The 25,121-nt window shown below is 45.4% G+C and overlaps 1 protein-coding gene across 2 annotated transcripts in view; it reads left to right on the top strand.

Moving 5' to 3' along the window:
• ACOT7 (acyl-CoA thioesterase 7) overlaps window positions 1-25,121 on the top strand; it is a 68,474-nt gene that overhangs the window by 17,587 nt on the left and 25,766 nt on the right. For both annotated transcript variants that reach the window (XM_055001490.1, XM_055001491.1), the window contains exons 4-6: window positions 4,677-4,768; window positions 5,699-5,813; window positions 14,941-15,027. In XM_055001490.1, the coding sequence (XP_054857465.1) occupies window positions 4,677-4,768; window positions 5,699-5,813; window positions 14,941-15,027 (294 nt within the window). The remainder of the gene's footprint in view (window positions 1-4,676; window positions 4,769-5,698; window positions 5,814-14,940; window positions 15,028-25,121) is intronic.

Genomic DNA, 25,121 nt, shown 5'->3' with positions numbered 1-25,121 from the left:
AGACAGGGCTTTTTTTCAGCGGGAATGCGGTGGAACGGAGTTCCGGCACCTCTTAAAAATGGTCACACAGCCGGTGGCCCCACCCCCTGATCTCCAGACAGAGGGGAGTTTAGATTGCCCTTCGCACTGCCAAGCGGCACGGAGGGCAATCTAAACTCCCCTCTGTCTGGAGATCAGGGGGCGGGGCCACTGGCCATGTGACCATTTTTGCCAAGGGCAATTTAAACTTTAAACAACTCCCCCCTTGTTCCAGCTGACCCAAAGTGACGTCATTGTGCGGTCTTAAGTTCCACCATCTCTTTTCCCAGAAAAAAAGCCCTGGTCATAGAATATGCCGTTGCATGAAGAAATAGGGCTAGCCCAGTGCCATAACTAGACATGCTGCCAAGGGAATCTTATGTATGTTTGTTTATATGCGGTCAAAGACCAGTACCATAGCGATACATCCTTAATGGGCATAAAATTATTAATTCTAGCATAAAGGTGTAAACAAACATTAAAAGTACGTTTAACATTTTAGATATTTAAAGCACGTTAAAATATATATAGTTCCATGGAAACAAAAGTGATCCTAATAGCTGATATATTAATATTAAGATAATTAAGAATCGTAAAAGGAGCAGAACCAACTTTGTATGTACATGCTTCTTATTATGAAATTTAACCAAATGGAGACAGAATTTGGCTATTTGCCTGGAGATAGTCGGATTCTCACCAATTAGGAGTTTCTCCAGGCAGGTCTTATCTGCCTCTGCAATTGGTATGTCTAAGAGTGGGGAAATAAACTTATCCCTCTAAACCTGATGGAAACGACAGCAAAAAAACATGAACAAGTGATTCCACTTCACCAGTGGAGCAAAGGCAACATCTGTCCTCATATGGAATCTTCCTATATTTCCCTTCAGGGATCATTGAGGGGCCAGGGTGAAAGCTCTTCTGTAAGATGGAACATCCAAGTGAGTAAGAGATTTGGCCATATCCACAATATATCTGGATTTCCTAGGGGCCAGGAAGTGAGGAAAATGTATTAAATCTCGTTGGCGCTCTTCTCTCACCCTTTGTTTGATGATGCCATTCGTCTGGGCACTGCCCTGAGCCAGAAGGACATTAGGCGAGAAATTCTTTCTAAACTGATCTTAACCAACCGCGTCCATCTAGGCTGGTAGGGATCTTGGTTTTATTACGAGGAGAAGGCCTTTTTGATTGGTATGGAGCTTGAGCCACTGATAAGCAGAGGATCACAATATTCTGGCTTTGATTCTCATTTGACCTGTATCTAGCCATAAGAGGGCATTTAGCACTCCTGGAGCTACCTGTAAAATGGCACGAATAAATTTAGATTGGGTCTTCTCGAGAAGTCGCATATTGTCAGCAGTGATGCCCAGATAAATACCATATAGAAGTTGCGCTAAGGCTTTAGCTTGATGTAGTTTCAGTGCTGCTGGGACATATAAGTCCCCCTTAGATCGAAAAAAAATCTCAAAATAGCATGCACCGCCTTTTCAGCTCTCTCTGTCATCAGATTGCAGTGTGCTGTGTTAACCCCAGAATCATGTATAACCACCCCCAGATAGATAAATTGGTTTACTTGTTGAATTTTATTCCCTTTCATCATCCAGGATCGCTTCTTAGGGCGTCTAACAAACGCCATCACTTTTGTCTTATCGAAGTTGATTGTTAGGTGTTCTTTGTCAGAGTATGTTGTAAATCTCTCTAGCGCCCTTCAAAGTCCTAATGAGGTCCTGGATAATAGGCCCACATCATCTGCATATAGCAAAATTGGTAAATGGTGCGAAGCAAGCTTTGGTGGATGGAATTTAAGATGAGTCATATAGGCCTAGAACAGCCTTGGAGAGGGGCATGTAACAATGGAATAACACAGTTGTATGGCCTTATGTAGATTAGAAGAGCCGTCTTAACTATATACAGGTGCAGAGATCGTCTGAGAATGGCAGGAATGTCTAACTTCATAGAAGCTGGATCAAGATGGGTAGCTGTGTTTGTCTGTCTGTAGCAGTAGAAAAGAGCAAGAGTCCAGTAGCACCTATAAGACCTAGATCTCACAGACCCTAGTCCAACACTATAACCAGTACACTAGGCTGCCCTTCAGACCGGAAATATAGAATTGTGTATCTGCTATGCATACAAGACTTCATTCTGATCGCACCCTTGATAAATTGAAATCACATTACGGTGTGTCAAGACAGAAGACTTAGACTAACAGGCTTGCTTTGCTCAGCCAGTTCTGTTCTGCATCACCTCTGGTCTGTCTGTCTGTCTCTTTCATGATGCCTTTATCTCCAACTCAAGTAACCAACATGTAAGGCTGTTGGCCGTTGGCTCGCTTCCCCTTGACAAATCTCTCCAAGCGCTGCAAAGGGCCACCTAAATTGGCCACATTCCCCCCCCCCCCCGAATCACCTCTAGTATATTCGCCACCCATCTTTTAATGTCATGAGGATCCCAGGTCTGAAATGCTGATGGTAAAGGTAGGTTGGATTCTGTGTTCTTTAATGGTTCTCTGCTGGAATTCTGGGCCATCTATTAAAAAGTTCATTGGTAAGATGGTGCCATTGTTTTCCTACAGCCTTTTACCATATCTCTTACGTGAACATGTGTCTGGATGCATAGCGTGTCGCTTAATGAAACGTTTGCAAATGCTTCTACTTATAAGCAAAACAATCAATCCATTCTCATGGCATGTGGCTGTGGGTCATTCAAAGCTCCTTTGAGGGCTCTGCAGCTTACCTGGCAGACCTCTTTCCACCTCCCCTGCTTTGCGTGCTTAAAAGTTTCCAGACAACTGCAGCCAGCAGCCACAACAATGCCGTGAATTCCCCTTTGTGCTCATCAGCTCCCAGCCGACACAGCCAAGCTAACTCAACCAAGCTTAGCCATTGACGCTGTTCTTTTGACTTACGCCAAATGTCTAAATATTAATTTGAGTTGGATGCAATTAAGGGGAAACTAGCACCAGTAGGCTGAAGTGCTGCTGGAGAGGCTTCCGAAAGCGTCCGCCCTGGGAATTTGCATCTTTCTGATCAGATTCCTGTTTGGAGGGGAAAAAATGGCAATTAGTTTTTGTGTTCGGGACCTGAGTCGGAGAGCTGCTTTTACATTGCTTGTTGCTATAGCGACCAGCTTGTCGGGATGGGTTTTCCCCCCTGCTGGATGTAAGCAAGTAAGTCTAATTCCCAAAAGCAGAGTTGTCACATATACTTTGAATCAGTGCAACGCAAACGTTATTCTTGTATTGGAGGGACGAGGCAGCTCTTTCGGCGATGGGTGGCTCCTTGGCAGGGTTGCGTGTGCTGAAGTAACCCCTTCTCTGCCCTTGTAAATTCTGCAAGCTAAATGTTGCAGATTGGCCTATTTTAAACAATGAGCTTGTCTATGACAAGGAGAGACCAGGCAAGAAGTTATACCTTACCCCTGCAATCTTCTTAGGCTTGAAACAAGCAAAATGAGTCCGAAGCCGCAAAATCAGTATGGAAAGCACCCTCGCCATGCTGAATACAAATGTACCTCTTTTTTTGCCCCAGGCCAAAGCTCTACAAATCTGCTTGCCCATGTTTTGCCCTGGTTTAAATCGAAGCCCTCTCCAAAGCGACTGTGGAGAATTCCTGTTGCATAACACTTGTAACTTCACCCATAAGCTTCTTCCCTGTCTGCCATGCAGATCTCCACAGCAGTTTTTTTCCGTTAAAACAAAAATAGGAGGAAGGAAGATGTGGACGTCTTGATTGCTGCTGTAAAATATCTTTCCAAAAAGACAAATAATCCACTTAAAATTATAAGTAGAGGACCAAGCTAACAGCGGTGTTGTGCCCACACTTGCACAGCCAGGATTGCAGGTGGGTGATGAGCCTACCATGAGCACTGCTAAAATGTTACTGCTGGCTTCACTTTTAGGGTTCAGTGGCTCTGCCTCCCTTTTCCAAGTCTTTCTCTGCAAGCCAAAGGCTGTATATGAGCTTCTCTAACACAAAAACCAACATCCTCTCTTGGATGTGGAATTTGTTCCTATGTATATAGTCGGGTTTTCCAGTAGCAGTTGTCTTGGACATCAGTCGGGGGGGGGGGCGCTCTGGCTTCTGCCTTCAGTCTTACACACAAGCAAAAGATAAACATTGGAGGGGAAAGAGGAATTCATCTCCTATTATTAGCATTTATATCCATTGGGTCAAGCTGACTTGGGGCTTCCACACTCCCTTCTAAGCAGTTAGCATAACTTCTTTGCAAGAGTCCAGTAACACCTATAAGACTAACAACATTTGTGGTAGGGTATGAGTTGATTTCTGCACATCTCTTACCTCTCTGCATATCCCACCTAATCCAATCACGCCTGCTATTGTCATTCATCGGCTATTGTCATTCAGCATCTGAAATCATTCCACTCTCCAAGTTATAAGGGTAGATGGACGCACATTCTAGCTGTATCTGAAGAAGTGAGCCGTGACTCACAAAAGCTCATACCCTACCACAAATTTTGTTAGTCTTATAGGTGCTACTGGACTCTTACTCTTTTCTACCGCTACAGACAGACTAACTCGGCTAACCATTTAGATAGAGCCTCTTTGATCAGCCAGAAAGAGCACATATGTCAAAAAAGAACGTTTCCATTTTCCTCTTATCACAGATCATGCATTTATAGATTTCTTTCCCCCCCTCCAAAGGTGTAAAGAAGGTGACGAATAAAGCTACTCTGTGGTACGTGCCTCTTGCTCTTCAGAACGTGCACAAAGTTTTGGAAGTCCCTCCAATTCAGGTAAGGCATACACAGCTGGGAACAAGTTTGGTGTAGTGGTTAAGAGCGCGGAACTGTAATCTGGAGAGCCGAGTTTGATTCCCCAGACCTCCACTTGAAGCCAGCTGGGTGACCTTGGGGCAGTCACAGCTTCTAGGAGCTCTCTCAGCCCCACCCACCTCACAGGGTAATTGTTGCGGGAATAATAATAACATACTTTGTAAACCACTCTGAGTGGGTATTAAGTTGTCCTGAAGGGCGGTATATAAATCGAATGTTATTGTTGTTGTTATGTACCCCTCGGGACGAGCAGGGCTGGGTGCATGCCCTAAGTCCAGTTCTGCAAACAAAATAAGCCTTTGTACTGTATGTACACTTAGTTGTGTGTGGATTTGTTTTGCTTCTATGATTCGTATTTTCAACAAATGAAAGTTACGTTTTTAGTTGAGAAAAGGGGCTGTGGGCAGAGGATATAAACATATGTTTGCATATTTGCCGGCTTCAGTGGTAATGACTCATCTTGTCCCAAAGACCCAGTGTGTGGTTTGGGCTGGTGCCCGAGATTGGCGGGATCTGGCCGTTGCCGGGGCCTCCGACCGAGAGACAGTACCGTCCTCTTGGCTCTTGATTCCAGGTCATGTGTCAAGTCAGAGGAGTCTTCCATGACCAAAGCGGGAGTGAGAAAGGAGGGAAGATCCATTCCATGAACTTGTTCTCCTTGTGGTTGATAAGCCCCATAATGTATATGCTGACAAATGCTTTGTGAGGCTTGGTAAGATAGTATTTAAGAACTCTAGAATTAAATGTTGGTCCTGGGGTGTCTCTCTTTGTGATGGAACGTCGTAGCGCTAGGGCAAATGGTAACAGCGCAAAGGGTGCGTTCCTGGGCTCTAGCTTCCGGGCTCGGCACGCCACCTGGAATAAACAGATGGTCCTTCTGTTTCCTGTCAGTATGCAGAGAAGGAGCAGGAGGAGGAAGGAAGGAGACGCTACGAGGAGCAGAAGCTGGAACGCTTGGAAACCAAGGAGAGAAACGGGGATGTCATTCTGCCAATTATCAATCCAGGTAAAAAAAAGATTTGAGTGACTTCATTCATTTCCCTTCAGAAGTGACTCGCTTATGTCTTAAGCCAGTTTGGTGTAGTGGTTAAGAGCGCGGGACTCTAATCTGGAAAACTGGGTTTGATTCCCCGCTCCTCCACTTGAAGCCAGCTGGGTGACCTTGGGTCAGTCACAGCTCTCTCAGAGCTCTCTTGGCCCCACCCACCTCACAGGGTGTTTGTTGTGGGGATAATAATGACATACTTTGTAAACCCCTCTGAGTGGGTGTTAAGTCGTCCTGAAGGGTGGTATATAAATCTAATATTATTATTATGTTATTATTAAAATAATCACATGCTGCTTTCCCCACGGACCGCAACGGCTCGAGAAGGCTTCCAAAAACCCAATACGCTAGAACAGTTTGGTAAACTGTAGAAAACAGCAAGAGTCCAGTAGCACCTAGAAGACTAACAAAATTTGACTAACAGAAGACTCACGAAAGCTCATACCCTACCACAAATTTTGTTAGTCTTATAGGCACTATTGGACTCTTGCTCTTTTCTGCTGCTACAGACAGACTAACATGGCTGTCCATCTAGCTCTGAAGGGTTAGGTTCCACAGCCCTCCTCCATAAACTTTGAAAAGTATGTTCTTTCTTATGACAGTCCACAATCCTGGGGTACAGTGAATTCAAATATCTGCATCAGTATTGCAGGATAAGGGGACACAGAAAGAATCTTCCAACTGATTAAAAGGGTGTGTCACATCTGAGTAATTTTGTATGGGTGGGTATTGTTGAGAATCTACGGAGACGCCGTCTTGTTAGTGAAGACTCCTATGAATAAAGTTTGAACTGCGTCTTGATAGCGCCCACATTAAGTTACAGAAGTTGTGGTTCGAAAAGCACTGATAAGAGGTGCAATAGGATTCCTTTCCTGTCTTATTTAAGTTCTGTTCTCAGTGTATTTGGGTCAGGGGGAGTAAAGGGGATTGGTACTATATGACAGTAGCCTGAATCAGTCCCAGAATATTTTTTTACAAGGGTGGTCCTAAATATTTTCTTTTTGGACCAGCTTCGTGCCCCTTGGCCTCCCTAGAACCAACCCTTGCCATCCGAGTCCAATGGATCGGTGATTATGTGGAGTTTTATTTCTTCTCTATCTTTCATTCTTTGATTGCACAAAGCAGCCTGTTGCTTGTTGTAGTCCTAATGGAGTTGAACTTCACTACAACCTGGGGACTTAGTGTTGGAAATCAGCAGAGCTAATGCAGAGATTGCGCATTGGAATTAATGAGAACAGACACACACTCCAGTGTAGCTCTGTAAGAATACTTTACTAAAGGATAAAAATAGAGTTACATTGGAGAAAAATAATAAATTGCTAAACTGTGACTACATCTTGCTAGAAAAGTAACAGAGAGAGCGTGCGAATGCAACTGAGAAAAGCAAGTGAGCAAGTGAGACAAAGAGCAATAAAACTTCAGTGTATAGCATCACTTAATTGCTCCCCCCCCCCCAATAAACAGGTTGCCCAATAGAAAATCCTAATTCTGCTTCATTATGCTTAGAGACTCCCATTTCTATGGCAGGAATCCAAATTCGAGGCCTAAGTGGTTACATGCAAATAAGTTTACTAATTAAGTAACACAAAACAGTTTAACTCTTTCATGACTGAAATGGAAACACTTGCTAAAATCCCAACACTGAGAGCCAAGCTACAAGTGACGCCTGACACAAGTTGGACACTTGTCAGCTTCCCTCTAGTTTTGATGGGAAATGTAGGCATCCTGGTCTTGCAGCTTGGCTCTCCAACTGCTGTCCAATGGACTTTTCAAGTGTCACTTGTCCAACATTCCACCAAGCTGCCTACATTTCCCATCAAAACTTGCGGGAAGCTGACAAGCGTCCAACCTGGGACAGACGTCACTTGTAGCTTGGCTCTTAGACAAAGCTTGTTCCAAACATGGCAGCAGGGGAGCAGTCACCTGCCTGTAAACTGGAATGTTTGCTTTCAGCTGCAGCTAAGACTTCTGGTGTGAGCTTTGTCAGCTCATCTACTCAAAGCGCCAGGAGATCTTAGCAAGGAAAACCATCATTGTCATTGTCTTTTCTTTCTTTCCATCAATGAAATCTTTTTAGTTTGCTCAAGCCCACTGCACACAAATCAACACGTATCTAGGGAGAGTGGGTGTGAGTGTGCCAGCCCCATCTCTACACCACTGATGGCTTGAGAGCATGACATCTACTCAAAGAGGAAGTATATGTGTAATACCACCATCCTTGTGACTGGGAATGCAAACCAAGTGAATTTGTTGTAACAAATCCATGCGACTTCTGGAAGTGAGCTTTGTCAGGCTTTTTCATTCTCCACTCAACCTTTACTCAGCCTTGACTCCTTCAGTGTTGCTTCTCCATCCCCTCCGTGCCACCTGGTACAGTTGCCATTGTCACAGAGCAACTACCAAGCCCAAAAACCTGAAACAATCCGTTTCAAACATCAGTTGTACTTTTCTCAGGAACCAAAGAAGGGAAACCATCAAGTACCATAGCCTTTTCCTCCTAAGCAGCCAGTGGTACGTCCGACCACAATTCTACAGGCTCAGCTGAGCACCCAACCAGGTTACCAGTCTCAATCCAGGCAACCTCTGCAAGCGCAGATGTATTTCCAGTACCCATATTAGACAAATTACAGGGAGTATTTCAATCCCCAGGATACCATCAGTGGGGCACAGTGTATCCCTGCATGTAAAAATGGTGAAAGGGCTTAGTCTTGGAAGACACTTCCAGAGGATGCTTCTAAAGAAGTCAGTCTGTTTTTCTTGTACAGAATCCGAAACTCCCTTTGGAGTCACTGCCTCGGGACCTGGAGTGGCTCTTCCAGACACTCTTCCGTCCTTTAACAGGAATGCAGTTAGGTTCAAAGCCAACTCTTTTAGTGCATAGATTGCCCACGGTTTGGTTTTACAGGCATCATATAGCAACATACACGCAACCCAGGAATGTTACAACTCCCCCCCCCCCGTGGATTAAGAGAGACCATTTTGTGGGTTTCTTTGCCAAACAGCAAACACCCGCCGTCTGCGTTTCCTCTTTTAAGTTGGGAATGCTGTCAGAGCATATGACCACAATGAACTTGCGGCCTCACTGGGGTAGGAGTTATGAAAAAGGTGACCTGTAAGGCTATTTTTGTCATTCCGAATGGAGCCCCCCTCCTCTTCTCCCCCCCCAGCTTAATTTTAGCTACCTTTTAGAACACGGAACGGCACACAGAATTGGTGCTGTGGTTGCCTAGCAACCCATCACAAAGGGCGAGTGAGCTCTCCTCCGTTTCTTTGTACAGTCCAGGGGGCTTTGAAAATATGATTTCTGGAGAATGGCAGCAGGCTTCCTTTTGTTGGAGGATTTCGAATTGGGTTATGGCTGTCAGTTTTCACAAATGGCACGTCTTCCCCCATGTCTGGGAAATTGCACGTGTGGCATTGAATAGACGACTTTCCATAGAAAAATCCTTTTTGTCTGCCTTCCGCATTATAATAGTGTTTAAAAATGACACATTCCGGATGAAGGTGTGTCATGACCCAAAACTGTGACCGAGCCAAGTGAGCTATCTGGGACTGAGTGCCTAAGGCTCAAAGACCTCTGCCGGTGCAGTAACAGTGTAAGTTTTCTCAGTGACTGGAAAGCTATGAAGGCTTTGGATTGGCCAGGCCTATTTTTGTATATTATTTACTGACACACACTAGCTTTGTTAAGTCAATAGAGCAAAGACCTGCTTGGCCATACACGTGAAACTGCTATATACTGAGTCAGACAGACAAGCTCTCATGTTTGATATTGTCTACTCAGCTCTCCAGGGTCTCAGGCAGAGGTCTTTCACATCACCTACTGCCAGACTGGAAATGCTCAGGATTAAACCTGGGACTTTCTCTGTGCCAAGCAGAGGCATTGCGCCACAGCCTGTCCCCAGCAAGTCCTCAGTTCCAGCAGTGGCTAGTTGGGACTCCACCTCCTCACCTGCACATCTCGATTTAGATACAACCACCAACAGCCCTGGCTTGGCTCTGAGAAAGAATTCTTTGGATTACATGCAAAATGTTCTAACATCTGGAAATGTCAGTCCACTCCCGTTTGAGTGATACACCTGGAAATTTTGATGGGGATGTAACGGACTCCCTGGCCAAATCCATACGTACCGGCATAGCGCTAAACAGTCGGAATGATAGCGTCTTCCTGGCGCATTTTATGACATCATCGCACCATGATGCCTCTCTCATGGCACGATGGCGTCAGAAAAAGCGCCAGGAAGACGCTATCAGTCCGACTGTTTAGCGCTATGCCGGTAAGTGTGGATTCAGCCCCTGTCCGTGTCTGAACTAAGCTTCCACTATTCCAGAAGAAAGATTTATCTTTTCTCTTGGATAGCTTTCAGCAATTAGTTCAAGACCTGTCAAACAGAATTGCTCTTTGAACAGTCTGCTTATCAGTACATTTATTTATACAGGGTTCTTTATTGCCTCGCCCCTTCTCATTGCCTTTATTGCCTTGCCCCTTGCCCCTTCTCATCGAAAGTACACAGACACCTTCCTCGAGTTTATTTGCTTTTATTGAAATATGCCCTAGTTTTTTTAACGAAGCAAGTTATCCAAAGATATATGGTTATTAATATAACTCCTACAAAAACAGAACACAGAAAGGCATTAAAAATTAGGTTTGCTAACATTTCCTAATTAACTCTACGTTTTAAACAATCAGAGTTTCTATGAAATGCATTACAACGCAAAGATGAATTTCTCACCTAAATCCTCATGAGATTTCTTCCAATCAGAACTCTAACACACTGTCTGAATTTGCATGTTTTATAGGTTATCTTATGCAAATATCTAAGATCTTTTCATGTAATAGCATAAACAAACTATGATTGGTTTAATTCTTCATTGAATATTCATAATTCTATTGTGTAACCTCTTAATTAGCCAAAAAGTACCGTTATACCCAGCTTGCAAAACAAAACCTGTGAGAGATGGCAGAAAGAGTTCAGATGTTAGATCACTATAGGTCTATTCTCTGATAGAGGAACATTAATCTAGATAAGAGTCCACTATTTTTAATTAGCTGTCAAAAGATGAAAGTGCACCTGTTTTGGTTACCTAACACTGAAAAAAACACACAGACAGTTCATGCAAAGTGCAGAAGTTCATACAGAATACAACTGCATCACTCTGTATTGCCTAGTACAATGTGCTTTAATCTATATCGATGCAACAGAGATGGGAAGAAGAGTCAAGATTTGTCCCCTCTCTAATGTAGAGTCATCCATTATTTCACACACTAGGGTAACTGAATACATTGAAGACAAGACAAGTTAACCTTGGGGAACCATGCCCCCAAATGCTTGTCCCCACTTTGGGCTGTGTTAAAACCACGTATCCCAAGATGCAGCATGTCCAAGATAGCCCCTCAACTAGGCAATGGTGGGATTTCTTGTCAAAATTCCATACTTGGTCTTGGGTAGGCCAAGAACTAAGAAATGGCAAAGGATGAGGAGGGGAACTAGAACAAAGAGGGAAGGTTAAAAAACAGAAGGCTGAAGCAACACAGCACATTTAATCAAGAGAGACTTCAAAGGAGAAGACATTTTAGCATTTTTGGGTTTCACATTTACAAGCATGTTGAAAAGAAGAGAGAGGGTAGTTATTTTCCTGATAGGTTGAGGAGCCTGGAAGCCATTACTGAAAACTGTTCGGTGCCCAGCAAGTGTTAGGCACACAAATATAAATGCTTCTCTTATCAATAGAGCTTGCCATATCCCTGGGGCACAAGGCTGCTTCTGCTTTCTCAGGTCAGCGATTCAGAGTGCGAATGTAGCTTGTCACCAAAGAACTTGCAGTACAGACAGTTTTTTTAGTTTCTGACATCTCCATTTCTTGCCTGCTTATATTCCTTCTCATTTTGAGGGGAGGCAAGACATCTCCTGTCCTTATCACTTGTTTCTTCCCCTGGTGAGTCTCTTGCACGTCCATGCTTATTCTTAAGGGTGTAAATAAAATAGCCACCTCTGTCCTGCCCCACCACCAAGCTGTGAGAAATAATAGTTCTCCTCCCTTGCAGATGAAATCTGTCCTTTGATCTGTTAGCTTTCAAGCTGCTGATGATAGATCATGCGCATTGGCAAGTTGCAGGCAGTCTTTGGTCCAAGCAGGCTGGTCAAGAGTGCCTCCTTCAGCCAGTGTCCAAGCTGGCTGAATTTGGTTGGAAGGGCAAGTGAAACTATGCAGATGGAGGTTAGCTATAGGATGTCAGCAGGCTGGAATAGATTGTTTGGTCTCCCTGTGTTCCTGTGTGTCTCTAGAGTTTTAAGCAAGGCTATTTTTTGAGTGGAATCATTTTAGGCCCGGTGAATTATTAGTTTTCCATGAGGGCCACCTGGAGAAGACGGGCAACATCTCAGCCTCAACCCCATAGCAGTCTGCTAGCAAACCTTCCATGGTCATAGATCCAGAGAAGTTAGCCATGTGAGTCTGTAGTTGCAAAGTAGTAAAGAGTCCTGTAGCACCGTGAAGACTAGCCACTTTATTGTAGCATAAGCTCTCGAGAACCGCAGCACTCTTCGTCAGATACATGTGACGAAGAGAGCTGTGGCTCTCAAAAGCGTATGCTACAATAAAGTTGGTTAGTCTTAAAGGTGCTACAGGACTCTTTACTATTTTGGTAGCAAACTGTTACCCAGACACAGCTTCTTCCCCACCTCTTTTGCTCTTTGGTGCACGTGCACGGGGCAAACAGTTTCACTCAGAGGGTCATATTAACCCCAAAGATCTTTCATTGGTAACTGAGTCATACTCTGAGATTCTCTTGGGTTCGCTGTGATGCGGGTTTGGTTTTAACTAATTCCTTTTCTGCACTTATTCCTGGCTGGGGGAAGGGGGGCGGGGTGCTGTGTTTGGCGCATTCTGCTGCTGATGTTCTTTAATTGGTATGCATATTTGGGGGACGGGGGCGCCTGAAGGTAAGGAAGTTATACTTTCCAGCCTTTTAATGCTATAAATAATGCGCGCTGCTTATCTATGTGTTTCTGTTACTTCCTTGCTTCACAGATAGGCAAAGAAAAGGTAAGGCTGTTCTGACCAGTGAACGGTTGGGGTGGGGGGGTAGAATTCTGTGTTTTGTTTTTCCTGGTTCTTTGGGCTTTGCCAGACAGGATAATCCTGGGCTAGACGTAGTGTCCTGGAAACAGATCTGTATTCTGCAGGCTTTCCTATCCTGTCAACTCAAGGAAAAGAAGTAGTATCTAAACGTTTTAATAAATGAGTGTGCATAATTGATTCTGCCTTCCAAAGTTGTTCCCCTACATAAATGGCCTTCTCTGTCAAAAAGGTGGAGCCTCACAGTAAACAGTAATGGTGGTTCCTTCCCGTGAGCAGCCATATGGTGGGGTGTGGCTAGTTGGCAAGTTGCACAACAGTGGCCTATAGTTTTCTAAGGTTATAGGTACTGGTTCTGTATTTCACTGCGGGGGCATCATGGGAAGTGTGCAGACTCCTGTAAAATTCTGTACTTTTTCATATTTAAATCTTTCCATTGCGTCCATGAGGATGCTTGAGGGTACATTGCAGTACAACTCTTCCAAGCTGGAAAAAGTAATGGAAAAATGGAAACAAAGAGATTGCAGTGCTCATTCTTATACCGCCAAGCAGCTCTTTGAAAACTCCCCCCCTTTTTCTACTGCAGCCTTAATAAAAGTTCTGTAGATCAGTAGTGTAAGATCTCTTGATGTGGCCAGCCTCGTAACATAACCCCATTTATAGGATGCCTTATTGGAGTAATTTGCGGGGTAGCGCAATCGACACCGCCTTGCTCTAGGATGCGCAACGACTGCTTTGTAGGTTGTTTCTCACGGTCATCCCCTAGAGTAGGTGTATCCAGCTGAAGGCATTTTGGTATCTTCTGAACTCTGTCTTGCATTTGTGGAGGTTTGTGGAATCAGTTAGCTCACCTAAACATCAGGTAACGCTGGAGGGACTGTGGCTGAACCGTAGAGCAGATACTTTACATGCAGAATAGCCCGGTGCCTCTAGCTGAAGGACATCGGGGAGCAGGTGGTAAGGAAATTAGATCCTTAAAATATTCTCCTTTAACTTAATAAAAGTATTTTCATGTTCATGAGCCGCTCAGTCTCAAAGTATAAAAATGATACAATACGCATAGGATATGTAAAAGCTTAAAGGTAAGGTGGGGGGGGGGATGCAACAGCTGCAAAGGACTTCCAAGATGGCTCCACATCTGGCACTGAAGACTTCAAGACCCCTGAAGCTCTGCTAATTTTAGAAGACACCGGATGGGGGTTTGGTTCACTTCTTATGCAGGCTGTGGTCCTAGGCATTTATTTCTGCTTGGAAGTTTTGTATTTTAATATGTTGTTATCCACCCTGAGCCCGCTCGCGGGGAGGGCGGGATAGAAATTTTAAATAAATAAATATAATAAGTAAGCCTCTTCCAACTTTGTTCTAATGAGTGCTGCGTAGATGTGCATGGGGCTGAACTGCAGTGTTGGGTATACGCGGCCAAATGCAGTGACCGAGCTTTGCGAATAGAATCTAGTTTTGTTCACTGAGCTGCCGAGTGGAACGTGAGTTCTGGCTGGGCAAAGCTCCTAAGGTCAGGGAGAGTCCCTGCAAGCCCTTTCTTTAAAGCAGTGGTTTTCAGACTTTGTGCCATTGGTGAACCCTTTGCATATGGATTTGTCTGCTGGGGCACCCTTTGGGGCCTGTCAGGGAAGCCTTGTGCATTGCAAAGTAGTTGGGGGGAGGGAGGACATACTTGGTACATACAGAGGATTGGTTTGGCCTGCTAGGCTTTGTCATGCTCCTCTGAAGCAGAATTGCAAGAGGGAAAAACCTGGTGGCCGTGTTCAAGAGGTCTTTCCGAGAAGCTTGCCTGCCATTGGAAAACCTCCATGCTTCCTGGAAACACAACTGGAAAGGCACTGCTTTATGGATAGACTTCTCATGTTACCCTATACTTTGCAGCAAGTTTTCTGTCTCATGGGTTTTAATGAAAAGAGGTCCGTTGGAAGTTGCTCGTAGTGCGGGTTGTAATGCCTTTGGGCTTGAAACACCGTCTCACCATCCATGATTTCCCCTCTTGCTCTAGAGCCGTACACGGTTGGCTACAGTCAGTCCAGTTTGATTCACCTAGTGGGGCCATCTGACTGCACCATGCACGGATTTGTCCACGGAGGTAAGTCTGTATCGTATATCCTGGTTGGCGTTACTATGCCACATCACTGCTGTCCTGTGATTCTGAAAGATGCCCTGCCATTCAATAACACCCTTTCCTAACTACAGCCTTGCTAATTTATTACCCTGTCCTCTCTCATTTGCTTGCTTGCTTCTCTGTTTTGCACGTTACAGGGTTTTTTTTCCTCACACTTTTGTGCTGCAGGGATCTCAAATAGCAGCACTGGAACCTGATAGGATTCTGGGGCTTGAACTAGGAACCTTTGGGAACATGTGCGGAAAGTAAAAAGGGATGATGCAACGTCAGGCCCTTGAGACTGGCGATCAGTGGAACAGTGGGTTGGATCCGGCCAGTTTTTCTGCCCGTAAAAAAAAGGCACACCATAAAGGCTATGTTAAGAGATCATGTGGCCTGCCAAGTGAGACAGTCCCCGCAGTAAGGAGGGATGCCAGCTAAGATTGAGTGAAAAAGCTGCCTGGATTCATCCCAGTATCTTTTTTCCCCACTAAGCGTTAGACTTCAACTTCTGAAGTTTCCTGCTCAGGCTACCTATCAGTGGAAATCCTGTATTGAAGATATAGATCCAGAGGAGTTAGCCGTGTTAGTTTGTAGTTGCAAAATAGTAGAGAGTCCAGTAGCACCTTGAAGACTAACCGACTTTATTGTAGCATAAGCTTTCGAGAACCACAGCTCTCTTCGTCAGATGTATTGAATGCTTCCTCTTGGTCTGGATTAAACATTGCTGTCCAGGCCCTCTGACCAACCAAAAGAAGCCCCTTTAATAACCCAATGCTGTTGAATGTCGGATTTGGTGTCTTTTTGTCTTGCTATTCCAGTTGCATTGCCTGGATGGTTCTGTTCCGTTACATTGACCGTAATGCGCTCAGGCAAATAGGGGAAAGCTGAATTGTTCCAAATTTCCTTGCAGCATCTGTTGCCCTATGCAAATGGTCTCCGTTGGCGCTGAGATTTTTTCGCCCAGCCGCATTTCCGTGTCTCGTAGTCAGCTGTGTTAACAACGTGCAATTTATTCCCATTTGTGCTCACGCCCGTGTGTGTGAACGTACTTGTAATTTCTAGTCGGACAGAGTCCTCCGTGATTGCTGTGACAGGTAAATCGCTTACGAAGGGTTGCAAAAGGAGAAGCGAGCCGAACAGCCATCCCAAAGTAGTGGAGTAGTACAATTTTCTCATTTACCTACTGAGAAGAGCGACGGCATGTGTTGGGGGATGAAATGGGGCACTCTCAATCGGAGCCGCGGTTCAGTAATTGCCAGATGCTTTTGGACGCTTCCAACAGCTGTGCCTTGCCATGGCGACTGCACCTGCGACAGTTCAGCCAGCGTGATTGCTTTTCTTTTGTGTAAAAATGTTAGCCAGGAGGGCTATGGGAAGGGGAGGATGTGCCCAGTCTCATTTGTCAAGATTGCAGGAACGTGAGCAGTTTGGGCCCCGTCATCGTTTTTGTAAGATCGGATCTGAGCAGGAGGCAAACAAGCAGCGGAGAGTTCTAAACACTGTAGATTCCAGGATGCCAACATAGGCTGTTTATAAATGGGTGTTTCGCATTGCCTCAGCTTCCATACGGTGACACTGTTTTGGGGAGCATCCGCACCAGGCTGTCCTCTATTCATCCTGCCTCTGGCGTTTGCTCCTGTTTTGCTGCAATTGTTTCTAAGCCTGTTTTGATACACTCTTTGCCATGGCAAAGGTCTCCACGTTTGCAGCAGCAACGAGAGCTACATGAAGAATCATCCTGGGTGGAAGTAGCCATAAAGTGAGGTACAGTCAAGGAGCTGTAAGGAAGAGTCTACCCTGACTGTTCCTGTTTCCTTTATCAGGGGTGCTGGCAGGCTGGAGGTCACAGCAAACAGGATCCAAACCAACCAAATGGGAAGGAGTGAGCAGCAAATCTTATCCCTCCCAGTAGGATTTACAGCTGAGAAAATGCGGTTTTGGCTCCTAGAGAATTACAGAGTTAGGTCTTAAAGGGCCCTGACCTAAATGGCTCATGCTAGCCTGTTATTGTCAGAATCTAAGCAAGGTCTGGCCTGATCCGTTTTTGGATGGGAGACAACCAAGGAAGTCCAGGGTCACTACATTCAAGCAGGCAATGGCAAACCACCTGTTTGCCTCTTGCCTTGAAAAATCTATGGCTCGGCTGTGACTGGAAAGCACTTCCCACCACTGGGTCTTAAAAGTGCCCCCATCCTTAGCACGAAGAGCCCCATGGCGCAGAGTGGTAAGCTACAGTACTGCAGCCCAAGCTCTGCTCACGACCTGAGTTCGATCCCGGCGGAAGCCAGGTTCAGGTAGCTGGCTTAAGGTTGACTCAGCCTTCCACCCTTACGAGGTCGGTAAAATGAGTACCCAGTTTCCTGGGGGTAAAGGGTAGATGACTGGGGAAGGCAATGGCAAACCACCCCGTAAAAAAGTCTGCCAAAAAAAAGTCGTGCTGCGACGTCCCCCCATGGGTCAGTAATGACTCGGCACTTGCCCAGGGGGCACTACCTTTACTTTTACCATCCTTAGCATCTGGTGATCCTTTGTGCCAAGAGCTCGACACTTAGTTCCAGTTATTTTGGTACTTGATTCAACTTAGCAAGGATGGGAAAATACCGGTTTGCAGAGCCTTACTTGAAAAGCTCCCAGTTGCAAGAACCTTAGTGAATTTTGGTGAATGATTTTTAATCATCCCGTCCTCCTTGCTTGGACTCATTCAAAAACTTCTGTCGAGATGGTCAGTTTTGTAAATGTCTTGCAAAAAGCCTTTGTACCTGCAGGGGACACAGGTAATTAACAGTGCACTCCTAAGAAGAGTTACTCCAGTCTAAGCCCATTGAAATCAGTGGGCTTAGACTGGAGTAACTTTGCTTAGGATTGCACCAAGGTTTGTGGTTCACCTCAGTGAATTATTATTCCACCTTCTCTTTCGGAGGGTTTCAGGGCAGTTGGTTCCATAGTGGATCTGGAGAGAATAAATGCTCTCTTATCTGACTGTGTGGAGAAAAATATACCAGTGCTCATGTCTGCCTGGATGTCATAGACTCAGAGAGGAATCCTGTTCCTTACAGTAGATCTCTGCACAACATAGTGGATAACCTATCGGATCTGGGACCTTGGGATATTGCAGCAATGGGGGAAGAGATAAGCATTTGTGCTCAGCCAGATCTGCAAAAATTCCTTGGAATTTATTGTGTACCAGGAGAGCCTGATCTCATCAGATCTCAGAAGCTAAGTAGGGTCAGCTTTGGCTAGTAATTGGATGGGAGACCTCCAACAAAGACCAGGGTTGCAGAGGCAGGCAATGGCAAACCACCTCTGTTAATCTCTTGGCTTGAAAACCCCACCAGGGGTTGCCATAAGTCAATTCTGACTCGAGGGCTGGACTTCATTTTCATTTATTTTTTTAAAAACATTCTTAGTTGGGGCTTACAACAGAAAATTGAAAAAGAAAGTTTGAAACCTATCATCAGTAAAATGCAGGAGAAGCAATTCCATGGCGCCAGGCCACAGTACCTTCTCAGAATCCATAGGGGCTCTGGAAGGAGTCTTTCTTACATCTTTTTTTGAAAAGCCAAAAATAACAGAACAGCTGCAAACTTAACCATGAAGGGCGTTCCACAGCCTTGCTTCAAGATGCGGTAATGGCCACAGACTTAGATGGATTTAAAAGGAAGTTGGACAAGTTTATGGAGGATAGGCCTATTGCTAGCCATGATCGCTGAACAGGACTGCTGGGTTCTGTAGTAGAATGCTTAATTGTTAGGTGTTGGGGAGCAGTTAACAGGAGAGAGCTGTTGCATATGGGTCTTGCTTAGGAGTTTCGTTGTGGTATGTAACTGGACTAGATGGACCATTGATCCGATCCAGCATGACTAATCTGATGTTCTTAATCTAGTTTTTATAACCACAGTAATAGTTTCCCTGTGATTGAAATGGAGAAGTTGCCCAAGAATTGGGGAGAGGTCAGTGCATCGGGAGATTGAAGTTATGGGATAATGTGGCTCGTTGACCTGGAAGATCATTTGATAACTGGCAGAGAAATGTGATTTGGGTTGAGCAAACGTATCGATTGTGAGTGATCAATTAGGCCTAATCGTCCAGAATGACACTGATTGATGAAAATAAAATGCGGGTTGGAGGAACTAGATGAGGAGCAGCTTCCTTTTGCTGCAGTTCCATTTCACCGAGTGAATGCCTGGAAGTTCCTGCCATACAAATGGCAATTGTGTGCAATTTGTGGCTCTCCCAGACACTGAGACTGAACGGCTGGAGAAAGGAAGGAAAGGACGCTGCTGAAAGGGTATTGTCAAGCTCGCCGCATGGGATTTATGTTGCTGCTCCTGGCACCTGTCATTTCAATAGGCCTCCTGGTTGCAGGCCCATATTCCTCCACAAAACCGATATCTAATTGGAATCACAGCAGAAATCCAGGTGTAATTAACAGCTGGGAAGGGTGGAAGCAGCAAAGGCAGCAGCAAGAATAGCCCTGCCACAGTGTTCTATTTTTAAAAGGCGGTGCGAGTCACAAGCTCGGAGAGATCCCACCAAAGTTCCAGGGTGTATGAAAAGGTGTTCGAGGCACTGAATGAGAAGCTTGTTCTAAATCCCACCATGGTTTTTGAGCTACAGGTGCTCTTGTGGTCAAGATAGCATCACACCTGGGATCGATCCCCTAGCAGTGGAGAGAGGGCTAGAGGGGAGAGGTTCATGGAAGAGCTGTGTTCCGAGAATGATTTCGGTAGTGTCAGCTCTGGATGACAGAATACAGCAGGCAGATCCCTGGTTCATTATAGCAAGACACAGGTCCTTGGTTAAATGACTTTTATTCAGAAATCAGATCTTTTCCATATTCAGGTCCAATGGTCTACTTAGGAGTAAGGTAAGCAACTAAGTCGTCCTAGTAGAAGTTTGACAAAAATGGCAACATGGGAAAAACACATCCCTTTTCTACCTGACTCTCCTTCCCCCTCCCATTGCCCAAACAATTCATTGTTGATTTTTCTCTGTGAGAACATCGTGCATATTTGTGCTATCACGCCACGAAGAGAGAAGACATGTCATAATCCGGAAGAAAGGTTCGAAGTTGTAAACAGACAGCCGCCTAGGAACGTCTGAGAATTCACTAGAACACTAGCAACAGGAAATGGAGTTACACCAGGCAACTAAGCACATACATAGCAAAATTAATATTGGCATGGATGAATGGGCACAGTCAAACATGACAGGTAGGGAGATGAGTAAGTGAGATCAAAGCTGCAGCAGGAAGCAGGCAAAAGCTGGAAAAGTGGTAGCCTTGGTCCAGAAGGAACGGCCCAAGTATGCTTTGCAGACAGGGAGAGAAGGTTCTAGACTGGACCGAACAGAGGAGGATGGAGCAAGGCAAGGGGCATCCACAACTCATGAGGCTGGAGCGAAGCAGCCTGCGAGCTGATATTTCCTGCGTGCAAGTATGGGTGAAACAGTTGAGCAATCTCACCTGGATAGACAAGAAGATCCTTAAAAATTTTTAAAAATAAAATGTTCTACTTGCAGGCAGGTGAGCTGGGGCTTCCAGTGGTGCTAGTGAAAAGGAGTGGTTGCTATAGGAACTCTTCATTATCAAGTCGCTTCTTGGTTATCTCAACCTGCATAATTTTAAAAAAAAAGAGTCTTCTGAGAAATAAGGGTCCTTAACTTGTATCAAGCCACAGAATTAAACGGAAACCTTTTGATGGCAGCGTTATGCCCAGAGTCAGAATTGTCCTGCTCACAGTCACCCTGTTGTCCTACAGAATGACCTACGTCTTCCCCTTGAAGCACTTATTTGCATGACCGAGGGGATCGAAACCCAGAAGCCGCCGTCCGCTTCCCATTGAACTGGCTTGTTGAAAAAAACGTTGCTTTGGTTTGGGATGTTGTAGTTTTAGCCGAATATGTTCTGTGTTTATGTTAGAAAACGCTTTGTAAATTAATTAATGGGAAAAGTGGCAAATACTTTTAATAAACCTATAAGTTAAAGACTTGTGTTTCAGTCCACCTCATCCCCACAAATGGAAAGGTTAGTGCTGTATTCTGTATTAAGCTTATTTAATCAGACGTGATACAGGCTTGTAAACAACCACTTGCCCGGTCTGCTGCAGAGAATAAAAATTACCTGCTTTACGAGAGATTCTCTCCCACCCTTTCTTTTTGCCTACAGATGTTTCCAGCTGGCATTCGCAGTGTGGCAAGTATAGAATGATTGGGACGTATTTGCTATGGAGGATATAATAAAATTTTGGAAGGGGACAGAGACCCTCCAGCTAGTGAGCTTTTCAAGTTTCTTTGCAGAATGTGGTCCTTTATTTGGGTTCCCGGGATCTTAGTAGCTTTAAAAGACCCTGTTCGCGTCCTGTTTTTCTTCCAAAGAGGTCTGTGTAGATGTATCTGGGTGTCTTCCCACAGCCCTGTGAAGTATACTAGATGGTGGAGAGAGTCTGGCCCAAACTTCTCAGCTCCACGGAGATGTGAACTCTAGTCTTCCCAATCCATCTAGCCCTCTAGCCACTATACTATGCTGTCTCTTTTCTGTAAATCTGGGTATAGGCTACTGCTTGAATTCTCCTGCAAATCCTTTTACTATTTATGCATGCCAGCTGCACTCTTCAGACAGCCTTTTCTTTGTGGTGCAATAATAATAATAATAATAATAATAATAATAGTTTTATATACCACCCTTCAGGTCGACTTAACACCCACTCAGAGCAGTTTACAAAGTATGCCATTATTATCCCCACAACAAAACACCCTGTGAGGTGGGTGGGGCTGAGAGAGCTCTGAGAGAGCTGTGACTGACCCAAGGTCGCCCAGCTGGCTTCAGGTGGAGGTGTGGGGAATCAAACCCGGCTCTCCAGATTAGAGTCTGGCTGCTCCTAACCACTACACCAAACTGGCTCTCTTTTTGCAGGATTGCCTGTGTAGCAACAGTTAGTTTGTTGGCATTCTCAAAAGTAGACCCAGGCCTCAAGAATGGCTTGCTATAGTGGGAGCGGAAGGTGTGTTGGCTCTCTGCATTCATGATGGCTTGCGAGGTGGTTTTATTTCACAGGGTGTTTGGGGAGAGGTAATCTGGTTTTTGGCAGACCTGGCTATATTTTCAGTCCTGCAGGTTTTTAATCTTGAGGCATGGACATGTTTGTTTTATATACTTGCAGTGCGTTAACCAAGTTGAGGCTGAGGAGAGAAGGTGGGATATGAATGCTTTAAATAAATTCTATTGACTTCAAATATAGCCTGCCTTTCTTCTTGAGACTCAAGGAAGGTTACAAAAATATTTTTAAAAATTCAGTCAAACACCATAAAACATCTGATGATGCAGTAGGGCTAGGATTACAGAATTAGAAAACACTGCAAACAGAAAACTAAGGCATGGTATACCATAATGCAGGAAGTGGTTACAAAAGTTAGAAGGCATTGCAGCAAAAGCAAGATGACACAATACAATAAGCATTGCAATAGACAATCGTATTGTAATAGATAGGACCAACAGATTATTTCGGCGAATGCAACCTCCAGCCATGGCTGCCATTGTTCACCACTGTTCCCTCATCTATACAATAATATCCATTCTACCGATTCATCCAAGACAGTCCATGTGCAAGCAGGGTGTTTAGCAGTGTCTGGCAGTGTAGGGCACAGTATTCTCCCTTGCTGTGTTCTTTGGGGCTCATTTGGACTGTAAGTCTTGGCAGGTGGTGCCTTAGGTTCTATGAGTCGGATCAAAAAAGTGAAGGGAGAGCTACACTGGGGATTATGGGACCTACTGAGAGCTAGTTTGGTGTAGTGGTTAAGAGCAGCAGGACTCCAATCTGGAGAATTGGGTTTGATTCCCCACTTCTCCACTTGAAGCCTGCTTGGTGACCTTGGGTCAGTCACAGCTCTCTCAGAGCTCTCTCAGTCCACCCACCTCACAGGGTATTTGTTGTGGGGACAATATTAACATACTTTTTAGATCAGTCTGAGTGGGCTTTAAATTATCCTGAAGGGTGGTATATAAATCAAATGTTGTGATGATCAGGGGTCATTTTGTAGAAAAAGAGCTGGAGGAACTCATTACCATAACTCATTAGCATATGCCACGCCCCTTGACATCGCCAGAAGTGTGTCATTAGCACGGCTGATTTGCATATGCCACACCTCCTGACATCATCTGTCCTGGCTGTTTTGGACCCAATCCTGGCTGTTCAGGGCCGAAATTGGGCCCAAAATGGCAAAAAGGGGCTGAAAATAGCCAAGGGGTCCAAAATGGTCAGGATCGGGCTGCTGCTGAGCGGGAGAATGATCCACCACCCATCAGAGGCCCGATCCGGGCGATTTTGGCCCTGATCCAGGCCGAAATGGGCCCAAAATGGCTGAGAGGTAGGCGGGGCAACCTGTCATGTGACCTCTTCGGCCCATCAGGGTCTGTGTTCTCTGCTCCAGCAGCTCTCCAGGGCTTCAGGCAGAAGTCTTTCACACCACCTGGTCCTGCCTTTTCTAAAAAACCTGCAGATGCCGGGCATTGAACTCGGGACCTTCTGCATGCAAAGCAGGGGCTCTTTCACGGAGCCACAGCCCCTCCCATTCCGCTCACATTTGATTTGAGCTCAGTGCAGCTGTGTGCTTTGCCGCCTCAAGGCGGTACACCGGCATGGCATCCCGGGCACACGATCCGGTCCATGTCTGCCTTCTGCACAAGATCTTTTCCCCAAGAGGGGGAGTGGCCTCTTTGTTCAATTAACGACCCGTCCAGCATTAGCGCTGCAGCAGGCGGCGTCTCTTTGGTTTCCCCACAGGCACCTGCAGGGGCCTCCGTTTCCTAACCAGCTCCTCCTTGCTCTCGTGATACATGCAGTCCCCTGGGTGGTGTGATTAATTGGCCATTGCACATGGCAGGGGGGGGGGAAATGGATGCCACATTTTAAGTCCCCCCTCTGTAAATTGGGGTTAATGCGATTTCATTTGTCACTGACAGGCTAGCAATAAAGGGGCAGCAGGCGAGAAGAGAGGAGCGCTTGGAGACATCCCTTGCTTGCATTCCCGGCGTTGTTTTAGTGCAGCTCTTGGTAGAGTGTGAATCAAGTTTTGATTGATTGGCAAAACCTCTCTTCTAACAAAGATCAGGGACCCAGGCTGGCAGAAGCTGCCACACTCGTTTGCTATCTGTCACCAGCACTGTTGGAAGCCACTTGGGGGTTTGCAATGAAAAGTGGCTTTTCAGTAAAGAAGTAACGCCTGGAACATTGTGTGGGACTCCCAGCGATGATGGCAGTGGTGTAAAGTGGGATGGATTCATAGCTGGTACATCTGGTTACCTGTGCCCATACACAGCCAAGATTTAGGGTTGCCAACCTCCAGATGGTGGCTGGCGATCTCCCAGAATTACAACTGATCTCCAGTCCACAGAGATCAATTCCCCTGGGAAAAAATGGCAGCTTTGGAGGGTGGATGCTATGGCACTATACTCCGCTGAGGCCACTCCCCTCCCTAAACCCCACCCTCTCCAAGCTCCACCCCCCAAATCCTGTAGGTGCCGCCCTGCACATGGGCAAAATCAACAGCAGCCCGTACATGAGCTTTCTCTGTGGTGGCCCCTACCCTGTGGAACGGCCTGCCTGAGGAGGTCAGGAGAGCCCCCACTCTCCTAGCTTCCCACAAATGATGCAAAACCAAATTATTCAAAAAGGCTTTTTATTGTAGGGAGGGGCTCTCAGATGCTTCGCTAATGAGTTAAGGGCCATAGACTTCATCACTATGTTGCCTTACATACTGTTGTCTTAAATATGTGCTCCTATGAGCTACCTATGCTTTGTGTGGTCTAATGTCAGCCCTAGAATTGCTTATGTTCTCTTTCAGCATTTCTTCAACTCTGTATTGGATTTATTGGCGAAGGCTTTCACGGCTGGAGAACGATGGTTGTTGTGGATTTTCCAGGCTGTATCGCCGTGGTCTTGGCATTGTAGTTCCTGACATTTCGCCAGCAGCTTGTGACGGGCATCTTCAGAGGTGTAGCACCGAAAGACAGAGATTTCTCAGTGTGGGGAGAAATCTCTGTCTCTGTACTACAGACACTGAGAGATCTCTGTCTTTCG

Source organism: Eublepharis macularius, chromosome 17 (assembly GCF_028583425.1).
Source record: "Eublepharis macularius isolate TG4126 chromosome 17, MPM_Emac_v1.0, whole genome shotgun sequence".
In the NCBI taxonomy this organism is placed as follows: Eukaryota; Metazoa; Chordata; class Lepidosauria; order Squamata; family Eublepharidae; genus Eublepharis; species Eublepharis macularius.
The sequence above is the reverse complement of the archived record's forward strand: the minus strand, read 5'-3'. Positions and strand labels throughout refer to the sequence as shown.